This window comes from Pantherophis guttatus, chromosome 2, assembly GCF_059756535.1.
Source record: "Pantherophis guttatus breed Tessera chromosome 2, ASM5975653v1, whole genome shotgun sequence".
In the NCBI taxonomy this organism is placed as follows: Eukaryota; Metazoa; Chordata; class Lepidosauria; order Squamata; family Colubridae; genus Pantherophis; species Pantherophis guttatus.
Window position 1 is genome coordinate 96,886,559 of NC_142064.1, and position 21,949 is coordinate 96,908,507.

A 21,949-nucleotide genomic window follows, 5' to 3' on the forward strand; every position below is an offset into this window, starting at 1 on the left:
TCTTCTATGAGTCTCCCTGTTGGAATGTATTTTTACCTCTATTAGGCAAATCAAGCTTTCCGTATCACACTGGAATTTTGTACATGCATAAAAATATATAGAATAAGTCAAGGTTGACTACTATCAGAAATAATTTGGAATAGCAGAAATGACATTTTAACTTCACAGAAAAATCTGTGATTAGATTCTGAAATCCTTTTCCTGTTGGATGGAGCCTGTGAATTCATTCCATAGAACTTTACGATGCCTAAGCATAGAATTTGGCCATATTCACTTTCTCTGAACTGTGCCCAGTAGATAACTATATGAGGTTACAATCATCACTCTGATAAATAGCTGCCAGCTCACTTTCTCAAAATATTATTCATGCAAACAGTCTACTTGCATGAACTCTGTATCACTGGAACTGTGAATTTACACATGGTTGCAGCTCTTATTCTGTAAGCTAAGAAAATTACAGATGATCACCAAAACTGACTGTCAGGCTTTGGAATGAAGAGACAGGTTACTCATCTGGGAGTTAAGACTTCAATAGAAAAAGATAGTGTAAGATTGGAGAAAACCAATTTAGTTGATTTACATCTCTTACCAGCTTTAAAATCATATGCCTCCTTTTATATATCATGTTCATTCGTTTATTTATTTATTAAATTTCTACACTGCCCATCTCATCCAAATGACTCCAGGCAGTTTATAACATAATAAAACAATATAAACTCTGAATAAAGCCACAAATTAAAGAATTAGGAACAGGTTAGAACTTACAAGTTAAAAGTCTATGGATATTCTAAGCCATCCAGGTCATAGTTGTCCCAAAGGTGCTTTTTCAAGAGGCAAGTGGACTTTCTGGTTTTTCTTTGAAGAAGTTTCGCTTCTCATCCAAGAAGGTTCTTCAAAGAAAAACCAGAAAGTCCACTTGCCTCTTGAAAAAGCACTGTTGGGACTATGTTAAAAGTAGAAATCAAAGTTAAAAAATTAGGAAAGGTGAACAGATAACAAGGTATGGCAATGCTCTTAAGCCACCAGCAATCCAAGGGTTGCATCAGTTTTGTTGTACTAAAAACATTTTTTTTCAGCTTAACAAGTTAAAAAAATTCCCATTCCAGAACTACTGGAAGAATATACAAACAATGAAGGAAATGTGTTTTAACAACCAGTATTGGAAGGTTTTTTTTTCAGATTCAAGGCCTTTTCGATACATCTATATCCATCTTCTAAAAAAAGAAAAAGGGAATACCGTTTCCTCTAAACTACAAACCCCAGAACTCCTAGTTATCATGATGGGAGTTGTAATACAAAGCATCCTGGGTAACACCTGGCAACCTGCTTGAACATTTCCAGAGTCCTTAATGGTGCACTCAGAGAGCACAGCACCAAGACCCATCATCTTGATCCAGCTGGTTAAAGAAGGCTGAATTGGAAGCCGTAGGCTGGATTTGTTTAACAAATATCCCAAATTAGGTCCCAAATTATGAGTTATGAATCCACAAAGATCAATTAAAAAGAGCCGGCCACCATCTAGGTAGAGCCCTCCAGCTAGATTCTGCTGATATAGACACACACACCCCATAATTCCTTTCGCGATGCTTAGGAATGCATGCTGGGCGCTCGAAAACCGAGCATCCCCAAACGGAAAAAAAAACAACAACCCCAAGCGCACGTGCTCAGGCCAGCCGTGTGACCTCACCGAAGTGGCAGCGGCGCGTGCTTTCGCTTGCGTCCTGGCCGGCGTGATTTCCCTCCCCTCCTCCCCACCCCTCCCGAAGCGCAGGCGCAATAGCTGAGTTACCTAACGCGCCGCGCCCGCCTCCTTTTTCCTTTGCTCAGCGGGCGGAAGCGCAGTTCGACGTGAGAGGCGGGAGGAGGGGTCTTTGGTGGCGGCTGTTCCGGTCTCGAGGGGTTTCCTGGTTTGCAGCAGGCAGCGCTAGTGAGTAACGTGGGCGAAGGAGGCCATGAATTCGTCGATTCGTGTCTCTTCCGCCCCCCCCCCCCGTCTTAGCCTGAGGACTTGGCTTTTGTTCGTATTCCCCCCTCCCCATTTTAGAGCGGCTACGCACCTAAAGCTCATCCTTTGGTCTGCTGCCAGGGCAGGAGGACATAAAGCAGACAGGAAAGACTAAAGTCAGAGCCAAATTTTGTGCTTTTGGGGTTATTTCCGGGGTGTACAGGATGTTTCTTAGAGAAGAATCGGAGAAACATTGTCCCTAATTCCCCCCACCCTTTTTTTTTGGCAGAATCGGCTAAATTGCATATCATGAGCCATTTGTGTATATTGGTTATCCCATTTATTTATCTCGAAGGGTTTAGCCAGGAAGGGGTCTAAGGTGGTTTCCTGGTCAATGCAAACAAGAGAGTGTGTCTGTCTGTGTCTTTAGGGTTACAATTTCACAATAAGACTGGACACAAGGCTCGGAAGAGGAAAATTGGAGAGAGAACGAAACAGTAAAGCACTGATTCGTAAATGTTATGAAGCTTTACAATGACCTGTTGTTAGAGAATCAGGAGAGTAGCTTTTCTCCTTGTGCTACATACAGCCTAGGAATATCTCATGGGGGAGAAGAAGCCAAGCCTGATGAGGTTTGAAGGCTTCTCAGCTTTGCTGGCTTTAAAAATTGTATATGGTGGGGAAGGAATATGCACTAGTAGTGCTGGAGGAGTTAAAGGTTTAAATAAGGAAAAAAATGTAATTTTTCAGATTCTAAGAAATAGGAAGACTTCTCCTCCCTCTCTCTGATAGCACAGAAGAAACTAATTTCTGGAAGAAACCAATAACAAAATAACGCTAGGCAGCTACCAAAGTTAATACCCGTGTTTCCCCAAAAATAAGATCCTGTCTTATATTACTTTGAACCCTGAAATAAGCGCTTGGCCCTATTGCCATGCGCTCAAAAGCCCGATTTGGGCTTATTAGGGGATGTCTTATTTTGGGGGAAACAGAGTATGCATATCAAAGAGATCTCAAGTGTAGTTAGTAAGAGAGGAGGCTTACTGGCTGACCTTGACCATTCACCAACTCTCAGACTAAAATAAAAATTAAAGAAATATGGGTACTGTATTATCTTAAATTGATGGATGAAATATGAGTGAAATAAAAATATGTGTAGCCCATAAATTCTTATCAAGGAATACCAAAATGCAACCAATTCACAAATTGGCATAAGCTTACCTTTAATTGGTGGTTGGAGAAATGAAGAAAAAATCTGAACTTGAATAATGTTGCTGTCCTGTTAGGAGAGCTTTCTTTTATCTATAGTTTACCTATTTCATTTTTCTCAGAAAATAAAGAATAGGTAATGTGGATTTTTAAAAATTTCCCTGTTATCAGATAACCTAAAAACATTTAATATCTGCTTATTTCAGAAGCTCGCATACATTGGATAAGTGTGTTACATTTTTATTTTGAGGAAACGTTTATTAAAATTCTATCCTGGCCAGTGAGTTACTGTGAGCATGCAGCTTTCACTAAATATAGATTTGCTCATCTATGAAATAGGCTATTAATAAGTAGTCATGATAGCACCTTATAGTATTTTACATTACTGAAGTAATAATATTCCACAAGGACAAAATTGGTTGGTTAAAGATGTTGACTTATTTCTTTGGTTCTTCCCATGTCCTTTTTTCTCCTTAAGGCTAGTGTACTTTCCAGATGTTTTGGATTACATCTCTCATAAGCCCCAGTCATCATAACAAATAAGCAGGAATTATGGGAATGGGAACTAAAAACTGAAAACATTGGCTATAAGGCACTGGGTTTCTTACCCCATTTTCAGATTTTTTAAAATTCTATTTAGAAAAGTAGAATTGCATTCTATTTTTGTCAGATAACTGATAATTTTAATAACACTAATGCTTAGCTAAATATGTTTGCAAAGGATTGTGGATTCAAACCTTGATAACATAAAGTAAGCCTAAAGAGATTTCTGTTTAAAATTTTGGAGAGATGCTATCTATAGGGTAGACATACGCCGACGGCCTACCTTTATATAAAAGAACTTCATAAACTTCTGTTTATTTTATTGTGTGTAATTTGTATATGTATGTAGTTTCAAGTCAGTTGTTGACTCCTGTTGATTGGATTGACCAGTCCCTGCAGTTTTCTTGGCAAGGTTTTTCAGAAGTAGTTTCCATTGCCTCCTTCCTAAGGCCAAGAAAGAGTGGCCCAGCTTGTTTTGTGCCTAAGGTGCTACTAGAATTCAGTCTCCAAGTTTCTAGCCTGATAGAACCACTACTTCAAATTGTTTCTCATGTACTGCATAGATACTGATTTTAGACGAGGGGAAGAAACAAAGTGCTTTGTGTCTATACTGTGATAACTCTGATTTCTTTATTCCTAAAAATGTTCCTACAAATCTTTAATGAGGGGTAGTTTAATCTTTGCTTCATCTAGCATTAATTCACAAATGATGCCATACTGCATCATTTGAGAGTATATTAATATGGGAGTATGACTTGATTTGAGAACCTTGAGTTAATAAACCATGTTTCATCATCAGTTTTGTATGAAAGGAATTCTTGTTAGAAATACCTGGATAGCCTAAGGCTCATATGAGTTAGTACAATGTGAGGAAAATTAAGTGTGTAAACTTGGACAATAAGTCACCTACTTGTCATAGTGCTAGGTTCCTAAACCATTGGGTAGATCAGTGATGGCTAACCTTTTTGCCATCGCGTGCCAGGAGAGGGGGGATGGGGGAGGGTCATGCGCTCACGTGCCCATGCGCATGCGTGCGCAATCCCTCCCCCCGCTCCTGGCACATGATGGCCTGGTAGGCCCGTTTTTCTTTCTTACCTGGTTCCAGATCCTCTCTTTTTATCTGGGAAGGGCAAAAACAGCCTTTCTCACTCTTTCGGAGGCCCTCCAAAGGCCTGAAACGGCCCATTTCCCAACTCACGGTGGGACAGGAAGTGACATTTTTTGCTGTCCCCAGCCTCCAGAGCCTCTCTAGGAGTCTCTAGGAGCCTCTCTAGGAGTCTCTGGAGGCTGGGGACAGCAAAAAAGTCACTTCCTGCCCCACTGTGAGTTGGGAAATGGGCCCTTTCAGCCTCCAAGGGAGTGGAAAAGGCTGTTTTCGCCCTTCCCAGATAAATAGAAAGGATCTGGAGCCAGGTAAGAAAGAAAAACAGGCCTTCCGCACCCCATCCCAGGCCCTCTAGAGACAGGAAACAGCCTGTTTCTCTACTTCTGGTGGGCCCAGAAGGCCCGAAAATCAGCTGGCCGGCGCACACATATGCCCCAGAGCTGAGCTGGCGTGCCCACTAATATGGCTCCGCGTGCCACCTGTGGCACGCGTGCCATAGGTTCGCATCATGGGGGTAGATTATATATTATATGTGACAGGTTTGGGGTGTGCGTGTTATAAGATGAAGGGTTGTCTCTATTTGCTAAGGTATGATTGATGTGTTACAATGTTTGTCAGATTATGTTGCTTGCCAGAAGAACAAGGATTGGCAAGTGGACTATTGTAGGCTGAGTGTTTGCAAGCTACAGACATGGTAGCTCTTTATCTTCTGACTATGAGCCTTGGCTTTTTTAAAAATACAAGCTTGTGTTTACTTGGGGAAGTCATGCTTTACACAAATGCACAGCTTTCAAGAATTGTCTACTAATGCCAAACCTGGTCATTTTCTTTTGAACTATGCCAGCTCATGAACTGGCTTGGACAACTAAAGGAGTCTTGACCTATTCAGAAGAACTTGGCAAAGAAAGAGGAAAAAAAGGGAAATCAGGTTGTATGGAAGCTGTTCCCTCCCTGAAATGTATGAGTCCTTTTGTTCTGCAGTATTAATAGTATTTAAGTGTCAGTGCAATAATAAAGACACTAAATAGAATTGGGTGGAATTCTGTTGCTTCTCTAGAGAGGGATCTTCTCTTATGTCATGGAATTAATTATGTTATAGCTCTGAGGAGTTAGTGTACATAGAGGAGATTTTGTGTCAGTACCTGACTATGTACACTTGAACCTAACCAGCCATGCCATTGGGATTCAAAATATAATGATGATAAAAAGTTATTTTTATCCCTAATAGAACATTGGAATAGTTCACTACAGTATTATATATTAGAGTTGAATCTAGAGGAATTTAAACAGATGCTTACTTCAGTGTCTTTGTTGGATCTTTGCTGATTTGAAATTTGATCACATTTGGATATAGCTATCAGACTCTAAACTGAGGACATTGGAATCATCTTTTAAAATTACATCAACAAGATTGATATACTGTTTCAGAATATTTGAGTATGCAGAAATCAGGCTTCTCAGCTAGACCCAAATTTATTTTAGGTAGTGAAAACCTGTCAATTGCTGCTGAGTATCATCTTTGAGCAGAAATATTAAATGCCCATTAATCCTAGGTAAACATTCCCTACTTTGTAAAGAACTATGTAAGATTCTTCCAGGACTGCATTTGAACTCTGATATTTTTATAAAACTGTAGCTTTTGGAGTTGGGTTTTCCCAATATTTAAATGAATTTCAGCAGTAAAAGCTCTCACAACAAGTCATTTTTAAAGTCCTAAAAGCACATTTAAACATTACAATTAAGTGAATGGCAGAGAATAGATTATAATTTCAGTTGTTTCCAGGGATGAAAATGTGAATTGGTCCTTGTGTTGCAGTCCTTATGAAACTTGAAAGCCTGAGTCAAGATTGTAATTGAAAGCTATATGAAATCTCAGCTGATCAAGAATCCTCCTATGCATGTGCTGAGAGGTATCTGAAAGTGCAAGTATTCTTCATAGTTTATGCTTTATTGGCTGTCATTTGGTTTTTAAATCCCATATAGAATATTGACTTTAAACTTGGGTAACTTACAGTCCTGTGAATATTATTGAAATGTAAATTCCATCATTTTCAATCAGAATGTGATATTAGAAATGGTAGTTCTGATAATCTGGAAGACCTCAGGTTGTATCATATATCCCAGCTTTTTTTTTGTATGGGATTCTCATATTACCTGAATCGTTTCTCTTCATGAGAGAAGGCTTACTTCGTGTCTACATTACAAATGTTTATTAGCATTAATATAGGTCTGTGATGGCGAACCTATGGCACGCATGCTAGAGGTGGCACGCAGAGCCCTCTCTGGGCATACGCGTCATTGCCAGCTGCTCTTCTAGTTTCCGGTGCACACGGCCAACTGGTCTTCACAGGTGCCAGAGCACCAAAAAACGGCCTAAAAACAGACCAATAAACAGCCAAAAACAGGCATGTGCGTGCCGGCCAGTTGCTCTTCAGGTTTACGGTGTTCCAGCGCACGCACATGCACACGCATTCCAGTTTAGCACTCGGTGCTGAAAAGATTTGCCATCACTGATATAGGTCATCCTTTGGTTCAAAGTGACATCAGTCCAGTGACAACACATTTTGGTATTGTCAGTTTGTGTAGCGGTACTATAAAGTGCTAGCCTAGAAATTAGGAGATGGTGTGTTCTTGGCCTCCCTTAGGTATGAAAGCCAGCTAGTTGACTTAGGGCCAGTCACACTCTCTCAGTCCGGCCCATGTTATATCGTTGTTAGTTTGGGGAAAATAGGAGGTATGAAAATTAGGTATGTTGACTGCTTTGAGTTGCCCAAAATATATAAAATGGGCAGGATAAAAATATAATAACAGCATTCATATAGTTTGAATGCTTTGAATTGGAGATGCTATGGAAATCTCAAAGTGGTAATTGGAGGCTGTTTGGATTTGAATGAGATGAAATAGGCTGAAACAATCTGAACTCATGCAAGACAAGTTACTTCTTGTACAGAAGGAGTAGACCTTAGTTGAAAAAGCTTATCTCCAACTCGGTGCTCTTCCTTGACTTACGGCCTACTTCAAAATAGAAGTTGCAGCTGTGACACCTGTTCCCAAATTTGGCTGTGTGCCAATTGTGGCCTTACTTGGACTGGGAAGATTTTGTCATTGTGATTCGTGCATATATATATTAGCTGTGGGGGCGCTGTGGTTAGAATGCAGTTTTGCAGGCCAACTCTGCCCACAGCCATGAATTTGATCTTGATGGGCTCAAGGTTGACTCAGTTTTCCATCCTTCTGAGGTTGGTACACCAAGGACCCAGATTGTTGAGGCAATATGCTGACATTTGTAAACCACTCAGAGAGTGCTGTAATGAACTATGAAGTATATAAATCTAAGTACTGTAGCTATTGGTAGTATTTAAATTACTGCAATGTGCTGTAGATGGGGCTACCTCTGAAGACTACTTACAATTGCTACAAAATATAGCATCTTGTATATTAACAAGCCAAAATCATCATAATCGTATAATACTTGTTTTATGGTTGCTGCGTTGATTATTAGTAGATTTCCAGGTTCAAAGTGCTGGCTTTGATGCACAAAGCCCTGCATAACTTGGCATTGGGTTATTAACAATTCTCTGCATAGAAGTGTCTTACTTAACCCATCCAATTTGGCCCAACATTAGCATCTTTTAGTCTTCTTTCAGGTGTGTGACATGAATGGAATAAGCATTTTCAGACAAAGTTTTATTTGCAGTCTCTGTATAATATGCAGTAGCCTCCTTTGGAAATTAGGTAGATTGCCTTCATTATTGGGCTTCCAGAAGTTATTAATACAGAACTATTGGATATCCTCTTCGGGTAGTCAGTAGATACTAATGCAACTATTGTATTATTGTAAAATTTAGATTTTACTTTGTTTTATATTTTTGTGAATTAAACTGCTGGGAGTCATTTTGAATTTGACAGTATAAAAATAAAACAGGGAGATTTTTGGCTTAGTTGTTGGCAAGATTACATGACCTAATACAGAGTTTTCATAATGACTATTCCAAAACTCAGAAATCTTTTGAGAAATAAATTGGCTGCTGTTTGTTTGTTTGTTTAAAAAGAAATTGTACAGTGTAACATAAAAATATTTTTAAAGGCTAGGTTTTGGTTGATGTGGTGGATTAGTTGGAAGGTTATACATTTTTGATACTATTTAATGTGTTTGTTGGTTGTAAGCCACTTTAATCAGTTGGAAAAGTGGTGTGTAAATATTTAACAACATTTATAAATTGCTAAAATGCTCAGTGACGTCAGAGCTTAGTGATCTCCAGAGAGCTTGATGAAAAGAGTTGGAATTTTTTTCTCATTTGTTTGGCATGTATTTCTTCTATTGTTCCTTGTCTGGGCTATGTTAGTTACCATCTGAATGGATTCCAATTATGTGCCGGAACTATTACTGTCTCTCCCTCATCTCAAGAGAACATGGGGCCTGGGTTTCTTTAAGACTTCAAGGGAAATTGTTTATCTGAGTTCATCCTTCTCAGTTTTTTCTCCCTATGTCATATGCCAATGTAATTGTTTTCTTTTTTATCCATTAAAATTAATGGACTTATAAACAGAAATATTCATATAACTTTAGTATTTATATTTAAACTTGTTAAGTTTATTTTATAAAAACTATTGACTCATTAAATTATTCAAATTAATGAATCCTATTTGGGTAGAGACACCTGCATGGTAGAACATTTTCCCTCATTGCCTGTTGCAAAAGAAATAATGGATGGGATCTGGTATTTGATGAGCTTCTCTAAAGAGGCAGAATTTATTCAATCTGGAGTATCTGCAAATCTGCAGGCACTGAGTACCATAAGTCACCTCTTCTTTCTATTTTCCAAACCACATTTCTTTTGTATCTGTCAAAAAATTCTTGACAAGCAGGTCTTTTGGGTAAATTGATAAATTTACTGTAAATTGATAAATTTACTCAAATTGTCTCATCTCTATATGCTGCATGCAGCGCAGTAGGGAGCTGCAGAATTCTTGGTTGGCAAGTAGGTTTTTGGCTCTCTGCTGAAAGACACAAGTGACACTGCATAGCCTTCGAATCAGTGGTGAATTCTTGCCAGTTCTGTCTGGCTCATGTAAACCAGTAGCGCCAGCGGTGTGTGGTTCAGTGAACTGGTGGCGGCAGCGCAAGGCTCTGCCAACTTGCCTGGACGTCATTACTTCCTGGTTTTAACCCCATTTAACCAGGAAGTAACCCATTTTTGACCCTCTGTGCATCCGCAGAAGGCCTTGTGTATGCACAGAGAGTCAAATATTGGACATGACGATGGCGGGCGCCAGTGGAGAGGGCTCATGCGTGCGGTGTGCACACTTCCAAACCAGTAGGGAAGGTAAGTAGATTTCATCCCTGCTTGGAATACACTTCTCACAAGTATGTAGTATTACCGTAGTATTTTTATTTAGTGCAGTATGCACTTATATCTTATGGAGACTTTTGCCTTGAGTTAAAAGTTTTCTTTCAAAAGCATAAAATCCACTGAACACATTGGGGCTTGATTTTGAATAAAGAGATAAAGGTAAAGGTTTCCTGTCCAGTCATGTTCGACTCTTGGGCATGGTGCTGATCTTCGTTTCTTGACTGAGGGAGCCAGTGTTATCCCAAGCATGCATAGAAATGCACCATAGAATAGATGGACTGAAGTTTTTATCACTCTAAAGCTTGTTCTCTGCATTAATGAAGTGTCTACATTGGTTTGCTGAGCTTCATTCATTTTTTTACTTTCTTTTTTTTCCTAGATAAAATACTTACTATGTTATTCAGTGGGTATGGCGATGCAGAAGCATTTGAAGATGATCCTTATTCTGAAGGGTCTTCCAGTGAAACAAGCATTGATAGTGAAGTAGAATTTCATCTTTACAGTCAAGTCCATTATGCACAAGACCTTGGGGATGTCAGTGAAAATAACAATAAGGATGTCAAAGGACAAGAAGAATTTAAGTCCTTGAAGAAAGAGAAATCAGAGAATGAACAAGATCAGAGAAATAACTTAATTGTCATTTCAGATAGTGTCAGTTCAGATAGCTCAGATGTCATAATATTGTCTGATACCCTTGAGGAAGATAGCATTTATGAAAGTAAACTCCAGAAACTAACAACATCAGTGTCTCCAACATTACGTAAATTAAATAAGACTGCTTACTCTCGTGCCAAAAAATCTTCCCGGCCTATCCTGAAATCTGAGGATCAGACTACGGTAAATTCAAGTAAAGCAAAAAAGGCTAATGAAAAGGCAATCTTAAATAACCAGGATGATGTTCACATGATTCATAGAGTTTTAGTAACTGAGGACAGCTCCAGCAGCGATGATGCAGTTGATGTGTCAAGTATATCCTCTGAAAGTGATAATGTGGAGAGCTGGATGCTGCTGGGAAGTGCCGCAGATGACAAAGATGATGATATCCTGTTAAATCTTGAAGGCTGTAGAACTTCAGCCAGTGGAGGTTAGTATGTTTTTGTGTGGGGTGGTTTCAAGCAGCTACAAGGGTATCACAGTAGAAAGAGTAAATATAAAGGGTCAAACAGGTTTAGGGTGTAGGAAAATAAAACAAAGTATAATGACCACTATAAAATATATTGGTACCTTTGTAAAGCATGCTGTGTTGTTTGAATAGCAGAAAAGCATTTGTACCACAGCCCTACACCTATTTATAAGGAAATACAATCTTCCTGGGATATGGCCACAGTTTGTAACCTTAGTGAGAAAAGAAGAGCACACTGCAATGAACCTAATGTGCATCTGCAATAAAAAGATTACAAATATACTGATGCAATAAATGAAAACAAACAAAAGACATAGTATACTCTTGAACTGATAAAATTCTGAACTGTACAATTATAATTTAAACCATTAAAATTTCCAGTTAAGAGAGAATAGTATTTGGAGACAGTGATAAAGTCTGTTATGAAAACAAATTTGGGGTAGTCTTGGTTTCTCTTTTACAGATAGCCCTTGATTTACCATCATTCATTCAGCAACTGAAATTACAATGGTGCTGAATGAAGAGACTTACGACCACGGTTTGAAGTTACAGGGCTGTACAGTAACAAGATAAAAATTCAAGTGCTTGGCAGCCTGCTCATACTTATCACCACAGGAGCACTGCAACTACCTCCATCTACTTATCCCCCTCCCCCCAATTTAGGTTGCCATTCCCAGCAACACTTGGCAGGCCCAAGTCCAGAGGTGGTATTCAGCCGGCTCGGACCGATTCCCACGAACCGGCAGTGAAAATCACGGGCACCCACCCGCCCCGGCTCTATACCATCCTATTTAGTCATGTTAGTGAAGCTGGGTGCATGCATGAAAGGCACGTGCCAGCAAAACACATGAACGGAAAGCCTGGACGCATGGACGCATTTGCGAACTGGTAGGGAAGGTAAGTGAATACCACCCCTGCCCAAGTCTGGGCCTGAAGTAGGGGACCTGGGCCTTCAGCTGTCTGAGCCAGATGTCACCACTGTCTGATCTCGGCTTCAGCCCTAGCGCTGCTGCCGCCACTGAGAAATGCTATCCACACCATAGCCAGCCATGTAATAAGCTCAATATTGAGATTCCGGTTTGAATTGTGGTCATAAGTTAAGGATTATCTGCATTCTGTCTGTCTTCCACCAACATGTCATTAAAAAGGCACCAGAAATTTTAGTCATGTTCTCATCCCCATCTTAATTCAAAATATGGTATTTTCACAGGGAAGGGAAATGTATTTAAGACAGTTGCCAGATGTGTGTTTTGCAAGATTTGCTGTCTGAATATGTTACTGTTTTACAAGTAAAAACTTAAAATTAGGTTTCTATGCTATTAGCAAGAAAACACAGAAGATATGAGGTAGGTATGAAACACCTAAAAACAAGTATTCATTTAATTTACGCATACGGATCTTAATATTTTTATTTTCTCCATTATATTTATTTATTTATTTATTAGATTTATACAGCCGCCCATCTGAAACAAGTGACTCTGGACAGTGAACAATTGTAAAATCAATTAAAAGTAATTAAAACACGGATTTTAAAAATAAGTAAATATATATAGCAAAGAAAATCATAAAATTATATATAGGAAATTATAATCCACAGGTGTTAACAAAATCAGGAAACGGGGCCCTTGCTATTGCTACTGCTATTGCTTTAAACAAAATGGAGCCCCAGGCCTGGGCACTTAATCAGGTCTTCAAGGCTTTATAAAAGGCCAATAGGGTTGATGTCATACTAATCACTGAAGGGCGAATGCTGTAGAGGGCAGACACTACAGCAGAAAAGGCATATTTCTTAGTTTCCACCAGCTGACATTCCCCCACCCTCTAACACACAAACACACACAAGAACATGTATTGATCATATAAACTGAATACAATATATAAATATTTTATTTTCCATATTATATTGCCTTATAAGCTCTGTTTGTATACCGATTGCATTTTGTACAGTATTTTAGGTCATTAAGAATAAACATTTCAACCTGAGATTTAGTTTTGGCATACTGTACATATTTTCTTGGATTGTATTATATCAGCATGTGCTAGCTTCTATAATTTAGCTCCTCAAATTGTAACATCTAGTCTAGCTTTTTAAAAGGCCTAGCAATATGTAATTCACAAAGAAGAAATGTGGTATATGATATTAGTTTAGCAAATGGGTTGTATAATTATTGGTTTACCCTAAATTCTGTTCTGTGAGCAGAATTTTCCTGCCATCTTTTACTTCTGCAGTCTTTCTACTCCCTGAAAACCTCCTGGGTAGGTCCTCTGGAAACAAAATAAAAGGCGTTCTTGAGGTGCAGCAAATATTTATTCCGAATTAGCAGTGGCTGCACTACATGAGTGACAAACCACCCTTAATTCCAGCAGCTCACTTTTGTACAGATCTCATTTTGCTTTTGCAAAAGGATTTGTCCTGTTTTTCTTTATGCAGTTTATTATGCATTCTCATTCTTTTTCAAAAGGCGGTGGGAAAAGTCTCTGAAGCACACTTTGAAGTTGACTGCGAATAGCAATGGGAAGGAAGATTCAGTCATCATTCTCTTGTGCAGTCAGTAGAAATTGCTTCTGTGAACAACAGGATGGCCCAGGCATAATTTAAATTTCTGCCCAAAGAGCTTAGTAATTGATGAAGAAACATATTACCAACTTAGATTTTCTGAAACAGTAGACATGTCTGAAACTTTGGAAGGATCTTGTGGGTAGTGTCATAGAATAGCAGTGATTGGGGAGTGATTTGATTTTTCATGAAATGGCTGCTATGGTGAATGGGTCAGATAGAAACGTCCTTTTTCTGGAGATAAAAAAGTGCCTTTCCATCCACATTTGCTCTCTAGGAAACTGACAACTACTCCAGTTTGTCTTGGTCATTTTTCTTGGTAGATGGCCATGTTTCCAACCATTTATTTCCATTGTCTTTATTCTCTACAGTGCCAGTGAACCTAAATGATATTGAACTTTGTTTTTAAACATACCATTTTCTATTTATTTGGCTTTCAAAAAAAATCAGTGGGTAACAAGAATGGTTGGTGTCAAGTTAGATACCTGTTTCTTATTTTTTTTAAAACTGTACTCCATGGTGCTAAGATAACTTTTGCCAAAAATAAAATTAAAGAAAATATTTATTCATTAAAAATGTTATTATCTGGGCATGTAACTGCTGTATTGCCAATCAGAACACAAAATAGTTTAAAAAAGCTGACTACTCCAATATCGGCATGCGTTAAATAATAATAATAATAAAATCTTTCATGAGTGTGTTCATTATATCTCTGAGATTTGGATCTTTTACCACTTAAACATTTGAAACAAATCTCTCGATTAGAGCTATCTTAAGCAAGTAAAAATTCAGTGCTAAAAGTAAGGAAAAATAGTCTGTCACAGAAGATTTTCCATTATATTTTTTCCCCATTCAGTTTCTAAGAATGAGTTAATTGAATAACATACACAGCACGTACTATATAAATAGCACATGTTACTGATATTATACAGTAATTTAAATAGTAGATACTTTTTCATACATGTAGAGTTAGAAGCCATCATCATTAAGCCATCAAATCTAAATGATGTAGTTGTAAAACAGGAAGTCATATGACTTCATTGCTTAGTGAGTGCAGTTCAGGCATTCCTCGTTGCTGTCATTAACTGAGAATTGCAAGTCATTGAGTGAATACCCACTCCAAGCCAAGCCATTCTGGGTTTGATCCCTCTCAGCCCCAAGTCACAGTAAAGTAAGGGACTGCCTCCTTTTTCCTCCACCTGCCTATCCACCCTGCCCCATTTCTGTCCTTTTGACTGCCCTGCACTCTGCCTTGCTGCGCAGGAAGCAACCCTAGAACTATATGGCTCTGGGGTTGCTTGCCACACCCAGGAAGCTCCATGTTTGTTTTGTTTGTTTTTATTTTGTTTTGTGGTTCTGAAATAGACTTTGCCAAATGTAGTTTTGACTGTTCTTCAGCATTGGGAACCTGTTCTCTGGAAATGTCTTACAAATTTTATGTCCATTATTTATTTCTACAAAAAAGTGAAATATTTGTAAGTAGTTGCAGAACCCTCTGTTCTTAATATTCCCTGTTCCTTTCAACTCTCTCTATAGCAATTAGTTTTTAGTTTTGATACCCATGCTGTTCTTTTATTCCCCCAAAGCATTAGACCACAGTTGGTCACTCCAGTTACAATAGATTGGGTGAGTTGTAGTATCATGGAGATTGAGTCTCTTTTGTGATGATTGGACAGCATAGGGTCAGCCAGAAGAGACAAGGAACAACAACAGCAGGCCTCAATGAAATTGTGTGTTCAACAGTTTATTTAAGTTGAGGGAACACTGTGGATTCTTGACAAATAATTGTTCTGAGTGAGTGGTTGCTGTGGGTTGGAGTCAAAAACAAAAAATGCCTGGGAAAAGTCTTGGTGGTCTCAAAGGATTTTGGTCCTATTCGGAAAATACCAGAATTGCTATGACCATTACAGATGGCCAAGAGATGATCTTTGAAGAACCTGTCAGTTTTTATTATTGTTTTTGATAAAAAAAAATAGGCAATGTCACAGACCCCATTCCCATGTGGTTATCATGATTGAGGCATTTTCATTCCATTATGTAGATCTGAATAGGAACTAAATCTGTTTTTCCTATCATTTGAGTTGAGAGATAGCTGTCCTCTTCAGGGCCTTGAGAAGGGAAGGCCTTAAATTGAATGTAGCTGTTTAAAGTTAAAAATCTAAAAGTTTGTTAATTAAGATTATATTGTTCCTTTGTTTAAAGTAAGAGAAGCTACCTCTTCCCTAATGTCCTGGAAGGAGCAGCCCAAAAATGGTTTGTTTATATGTTTATAGTTGTGCTTCCAATGAATTTTTCATCATCTCTGTTCTAATTGGCATCCTCAATTACTTGCAACTATATCTGCTGTGACTAGAATTTTATTCTAGCTTGAACTTCAGCTTTATCCGGATCAAATCAGATCAAATTAATCTTTGTTACAGTCACACATCAGCATCATTAGCTTTCCTTTTTTTCATTTTAGTCAGAGACTTAAATATCAGACAAGATACTGACTCAAGTTCTAGAATAAACCTGTCTGTATTCAGAAAATCCTTTGAATTGATTGGTTTCCGGGTGTTTGGACTGTTGAATTGGGGCCTCTACATTTGATTTTAGCTAAAATGCTAAGAGGCAATGAATTGGAGCCTCCGCTTTTATGGAGGTTGGAAATAGTATGACAGTCAAGTTTGTAATGGCTTATTTACAATTATGGAGCCATTGCTTAAACAAAACATGTTCCAATTGTCTTGATTGTAATCCCTGAGACTATTCTGTCTATGTGGCCAGAGAGACTTTTGAACATTGGATTAGACAGGCTGCCAACAGAAGTCTTATCTTGGGCTTCTGACACAAAAGTGTTACAGTATCAGCACAACCCAAAAACTGACTCAAGATGTTCATTGTTAACTTCCATAGTAAGAATCCATGCCACTAAAAAACGTTGAACCACAATTCCAGAAACGGCTGCTACTATGGAAAAAGTTAGATGCCATTCACAGATAAGGGTTGTTATGGCTGTTCCTTCATATGATTGTATGGCTGGAGAAGTAAAAGAATGTTCATTATTTCTTAACCAACAATTCCATCTGTTGTTACTTAGATAAAATAATCTATTGTGGATAAACATAAATAGAACAAGTTCAAAATTCTTTGCAGTTGAGGAGAAAGGGAGACATAATCCTCACGATGTGTTTCCATAATGGTGTGTGGTGGTTGATTCTGATGCCCAAATGCAGCTGTTACTGTTTTACAGATATGGTTATTTATTTATTTGGTAAATTTACACAGCTGCTCATTTCACATATGTGACTCGATAGAAGTTATATATTTTTTAAATAAAAAAAATAGTGATAACCACACTTAGCAATATGTGTGTGTGTCACTGTGATCTTTTGACACCCCCCCAAATATTGTTGCAGTATTAGTCATAGTGCTGTTCTTTTTAACTAATTTTTTTTAGTGTTCTAGCATGACAGCTTGTATACTAATGAAGCCAATTTTTTTATATTTACAGTTGATAGTATGATTTAAGTTTACCCTTTTATCATTTCTTATTAAGATATTTGAAGAATACCTTCTTCCAGAACCTAATGTAATAATTCTGAGAAATATTTGCATTTAATATAATGGCTCACTTTTAAAATGTGGATATTAATATTGCTATTATTAATCCTAGTATCCAATATTCTAAAAGAATATAGCTTGAATGTCATTGTGCTTCACAAGTAGGATCAAATTGCAATGAATTTTGGAGAAAATGTTCAGCAGATTGAAAGCTTTCAGATCTTTGTAGCAAAATTGATCAGCACTTTACTTTGAAAATGCTATAATGTTTAGCTATTTATAACTAGTTTTTATGTCCTTGTAGAGTATCCACTGCAGTATTTCATTCATATTTTTTGTACTGATCCCTTTGTCTCAATGTTCTAAACTTTTAAATTGATGCTGTGTTTTAAATAAGACTGTTCATTTTATCTAATGCCAGGGCTTCTGCCCTTATCACTTGCTATGGAGCCTTTAATCAAGAAATGATAATCTTAGAAGGCCTAATCCTTGTGTTTATAAATTTTTAAATCTTCAAATTAACAGCTAATACCTTATAACAACAATAACAATAAACAAAATTACCTCATCATGCTTGAGAAACAGCTTCCCAATTTCCTTGTTGATCATTTTTCAGTTTTCCACATGACAAATTTTTGAAAAATGTGGAGAAACCTACTATCAACCTTTATTTTCTTAATAAATAGTTGTAGATGTTTCACATTATGAGAAATTATTCCTGCTCTTGTAATAAATGATGTTGAGCATTATCTTCATTATTTTTGCTTGTAGATCAGTATAAAATATATAAAATTACAATCATTCTTGGAATTAATATATAACAGCAAAGTTATAGAGATTCCTAAAACAAAAGTGAAAATCTTTACAACAGTAAGATTTAATTGTAAATATTGTATTTAAGATTAGAAAGACTTAAGATTTAGCAGTCCAGTATAAACAGCAGCATTTATCCTATATAGTTAGGGTGAATTCTATATCTTCGTATCTTTTTTCTAGATGAAACAATACCTTTGAAGAGCAATAAAAGAATTGTTTTTGCTTGAAAAAAATAATTACACAAAATATTATTTAAATGTTCATTAGTCCATTTCTACAACAGAACCAAGTTAGAGAAATTATAAGTGAGCTGGTAAAATAATCATAAAATAAAATTCACTATGGAATTGAAAATTATGAAAAAATATTCTATTAGCAGTATTTTAGTAATTTTTTATTTTTGCTGTGTTAGGGACTTACACTTCGGAAGCCAGTATTTTTATTGCCATTCTATTCTTTACAGAATTTTATTTTCCCCCAAGAAGATTTTTTTTAAAAAGCCTTATTCCTTAAAATAGCAATTTTATTCCTTCTATTAAAAAAAAAATAGCAAAATGTTTAGAAGCTTAGAGGTGAGGTAATGAGGTATATGTTTATCTAGAGAGAGAGAAAATCTCTCCTCTGCAGAATTAGTGTTCAGATCCATTGATGAAGGGAAAATGGCAATTTACCTTTTTATGGGAACACATAGGTCCATATTTTAAAAAGCAATATTTGCATGTGCCTGAGATAGGACAGTGTTTCACAGCATATACTTAAATCTTCCATTTTGTTGCCAAATTTCAAAATGCACCAAATATGCCAAAAATCTTTTTAAAGGAAAGCATTTAATTCCAGCAATTGGTAATAATTTTACAGTTACCTCGCTTGGTTCGCCAGTGTTAATTTATAAATCAAGCAGCTGTATAATTTAACTTGGAATTTCCTAAGAGCAACATAAAGTGTTAATGTCATAAAATGATTTTGTCACTGCATTGCAGCATCTATGACCTGATGAATACCTTTCCCTTTAAAAAACTGAATCAACTTAAACTTAATGTTTTATTTTTACTTGCCCTAATTTGTGCCTTTGTTTTTAGCAATATTAACAGTATTTAAACATCAGGAGCTCTTTAACCATGCATTATTATAACACTATGCACCCTGGAGCTGTAATAAGCAATGGGAATCATCTACCCTTTGCTAGGAACAGCACATGCATATGGATATTTGATTAAAAGAAAAAAAAGTTAATCTTCTTTACAGTGTAATGTGGATACACTTGAATCTCTTGATTATTTAAAAAAAATTAATAAAACTAATAAAGTTCAGGCGGAAATCTCTAGTGATCTAAACTAAGTATACCTAGGGCCGTAGCAGTCTCTTTTATCTGTACAGATTTCTCTGCCTATTGTGGACCTTGGCTTTAACTAATTTAAATTTCCCATGGCTTTGGATTGCAGACTAGGTTTTCTGCAAGAGTGCCCATGCTTACATGGTCATATATTCTGGGCGACTTTTCACTTTTTGTTGTCATTCTGTTGATTGGTAGGTGAGGAATTTTTCCACTTCTCTCAGTTTGATCTTTCTTCCTTATCGCCTTCTATTTATAAGTCTTGCAGGTTGGGAAGCTCTTCGTTGTCATTTGAGCTATGTGGTTGAGCGGGAAAATGAACTTTCTGTTTCTATATAAAATGTTACCAGAAAATTTAACATTTTGGGAGAAAAAACCCCTTTGGCAAACTGATTCTCCAGTGTAACTATTGTCAAAATATAATGTGAAAAGAAAAAACTGTTGTTTGTAGGAAGTTTGAATTATGCTACAATTTAGTATGCTCTTTGGCATTTCAGGCAAAAGGTCATAAAATGAAAATGTCTAATCTCCTTACACAGAATTATACACATTATTTTAAAAATCCATTATATTATTCCAAATGAAATTCATCTTTAAGTATTAAAGATGAAATATTAATCCCTTGAACAAAATGAAGAAATGTAAAATATAGGGTGAAAGAAAATAGTTAAAATCTTCACATTGTACTACATTATTAGGAACATATTTTCGAAGGTATTATGCATTGTGATCAACTGTCCAATTGTTATACATGTGTGGCAGCATTCCTAGTGATCATATTTTGTAAACATACATTTTTACATTTATTTCAGTATTGTTTAAGCAATTGTAGATAACAGCAACTGGAAACATTTATAAAATTGAAACAAGTTTAGCCACGCATACAAATCTTGCAATATACCAGTTAACTTGTTTAAATAGTTATCTTGGACAAGGTTAGTATTTAATACTTGTTCCTTAATGCAGTGATATTTTTAAAAAGTCAAAGAGCATTGTTGAAACATATTTTTTTGGAACTTATTCATTTATCTTAGCAAGAATCACTTGGAAATAAATATAATAAGTTTCAATTTGAAATGCATTCTAGCATGTTATAAAACTATTAAAATAAAGGTTCAATTTTACGGCATTAAATATTTCAATAAAATGTAGTGGTGAACTTTGGAACCAACCACTTCTTTGATTTTCTAATATAAATAATAAATACTTTATATAATTCACAACTTTTGATAATATTCATATTTATATTTTCTAATACCTTCAAACTTGCAGTACCTGCCAGATTTATACCTAATTTTGTATTTAAATTTCTGTTTTAATAAAATAACATATAATAATAAACAATAATAAAATCAATATTTGGACTGCTTCACTGTTAACCTTAAATTTGTTTTTAGTTTGTTTTTTTCAGCTATTGGTGCCAAGCAAAATTTGTTAATTTCATCAAATATGTATATTTTGGAGAACCTTCAGAAATGTGCAAGTATTATAATTTTATGAGAGTTGTGACAGGATATGGCAGAAATCTAATCTGAAATGGAATTCAAAACATTTAAGATTACTTCTAGTATAAAGTTGTGCTTCTAGAATGTATATATAGTAAAACTTATTTTTCTTAATCAGTGCATAAAAAAAGTTTCCTGTATGGCTTTTGCTTTCTCGCATGTGAAAGAATGCATCTACCATCAGAGAGTACGCAAACATTGTTCCTGGTATATAATTTACTTTGGGAAAATATTCAGTTGTTAGAGCACTGATCATCTTTTGTGTGTGCGTGTGTGCTCATATGTGGGCTGAAACTTTTCTTCCGTCAGTGTTTTGGCACCTTAAAGACCAATATGTTAATTATCATTTTCTATGGATCACAGGACACTTCAATCATTACCTGTTTCTTAATCTTTAAAGGGCCCCAAGATGCTTTGTACACAAAGAATAAATATTAAAAAATCCTTTGGAGAATTTTCACCTGATTCTTCTCCATAACTTGTTAATATATGGATTTTTTTTTCAGTATAAAAAGAGGCTGTTCAACAATCAAAGTATTCTATTGTGATACACTCACCTTGTGTAAAAATAAAATGTTGCCATATCTTGGCTCAAAAGCAGCAACTAAGTCTGAGTGCTGTGGCTCCTTCTGGCTTCTGAGGTCAAACCAGTTTTCTGAGATAGTAGGAACAATTACAATAATGGGAAAAATTACTATAAATGTAGCCTTGGTGGTCATTTATTTATTTAACCAATGTACAATGTTTCTAAATAGTAGGAACAATTACAATAATGGGAAAAATTACTATAAATGTAGCCTTGGTGGTCATTTATTTATTTAACCAATGTACAATGTTAGGCTGACATGTACTTATAATTCTGTTTTAACAGAATAAAAAAAGTTAAAAGGATTAGATAGGGTTTGTACTCTGTTTA

At 36.5% G+C, this 21,949-nt stretch overlaps 1 protein-coding gene across 1 annotated transcript in view; it reads left to right on the forward strand.

Moving 5' to 3' along the window:
- The first annotated feature begins 1,711 nt into the window (after positions 1-1,711).
- Positions 1,712-21,949, forward strand: part of ZCCHC7 (zinc finger CCHC-type containing 7) — a 134,349-nt gene continuing 114,111 nt past the window's right edge. Inside the window, exons 1-2 of the mRNA XM_034410764.3 lie at positions 1,712-1,927; positions 10,536-11,240. Of these exons, the coding sequence (XP_034266655.1) occupies positions 10,550-11,240 (691 nt within the window). The 5' untranslated portion in view covers positions 1,712-1,927; positions 10,536-10,549. The remainder of the gene's footprint in view (positions 1,928-10,535; positions 11,241-21,949) is intronic.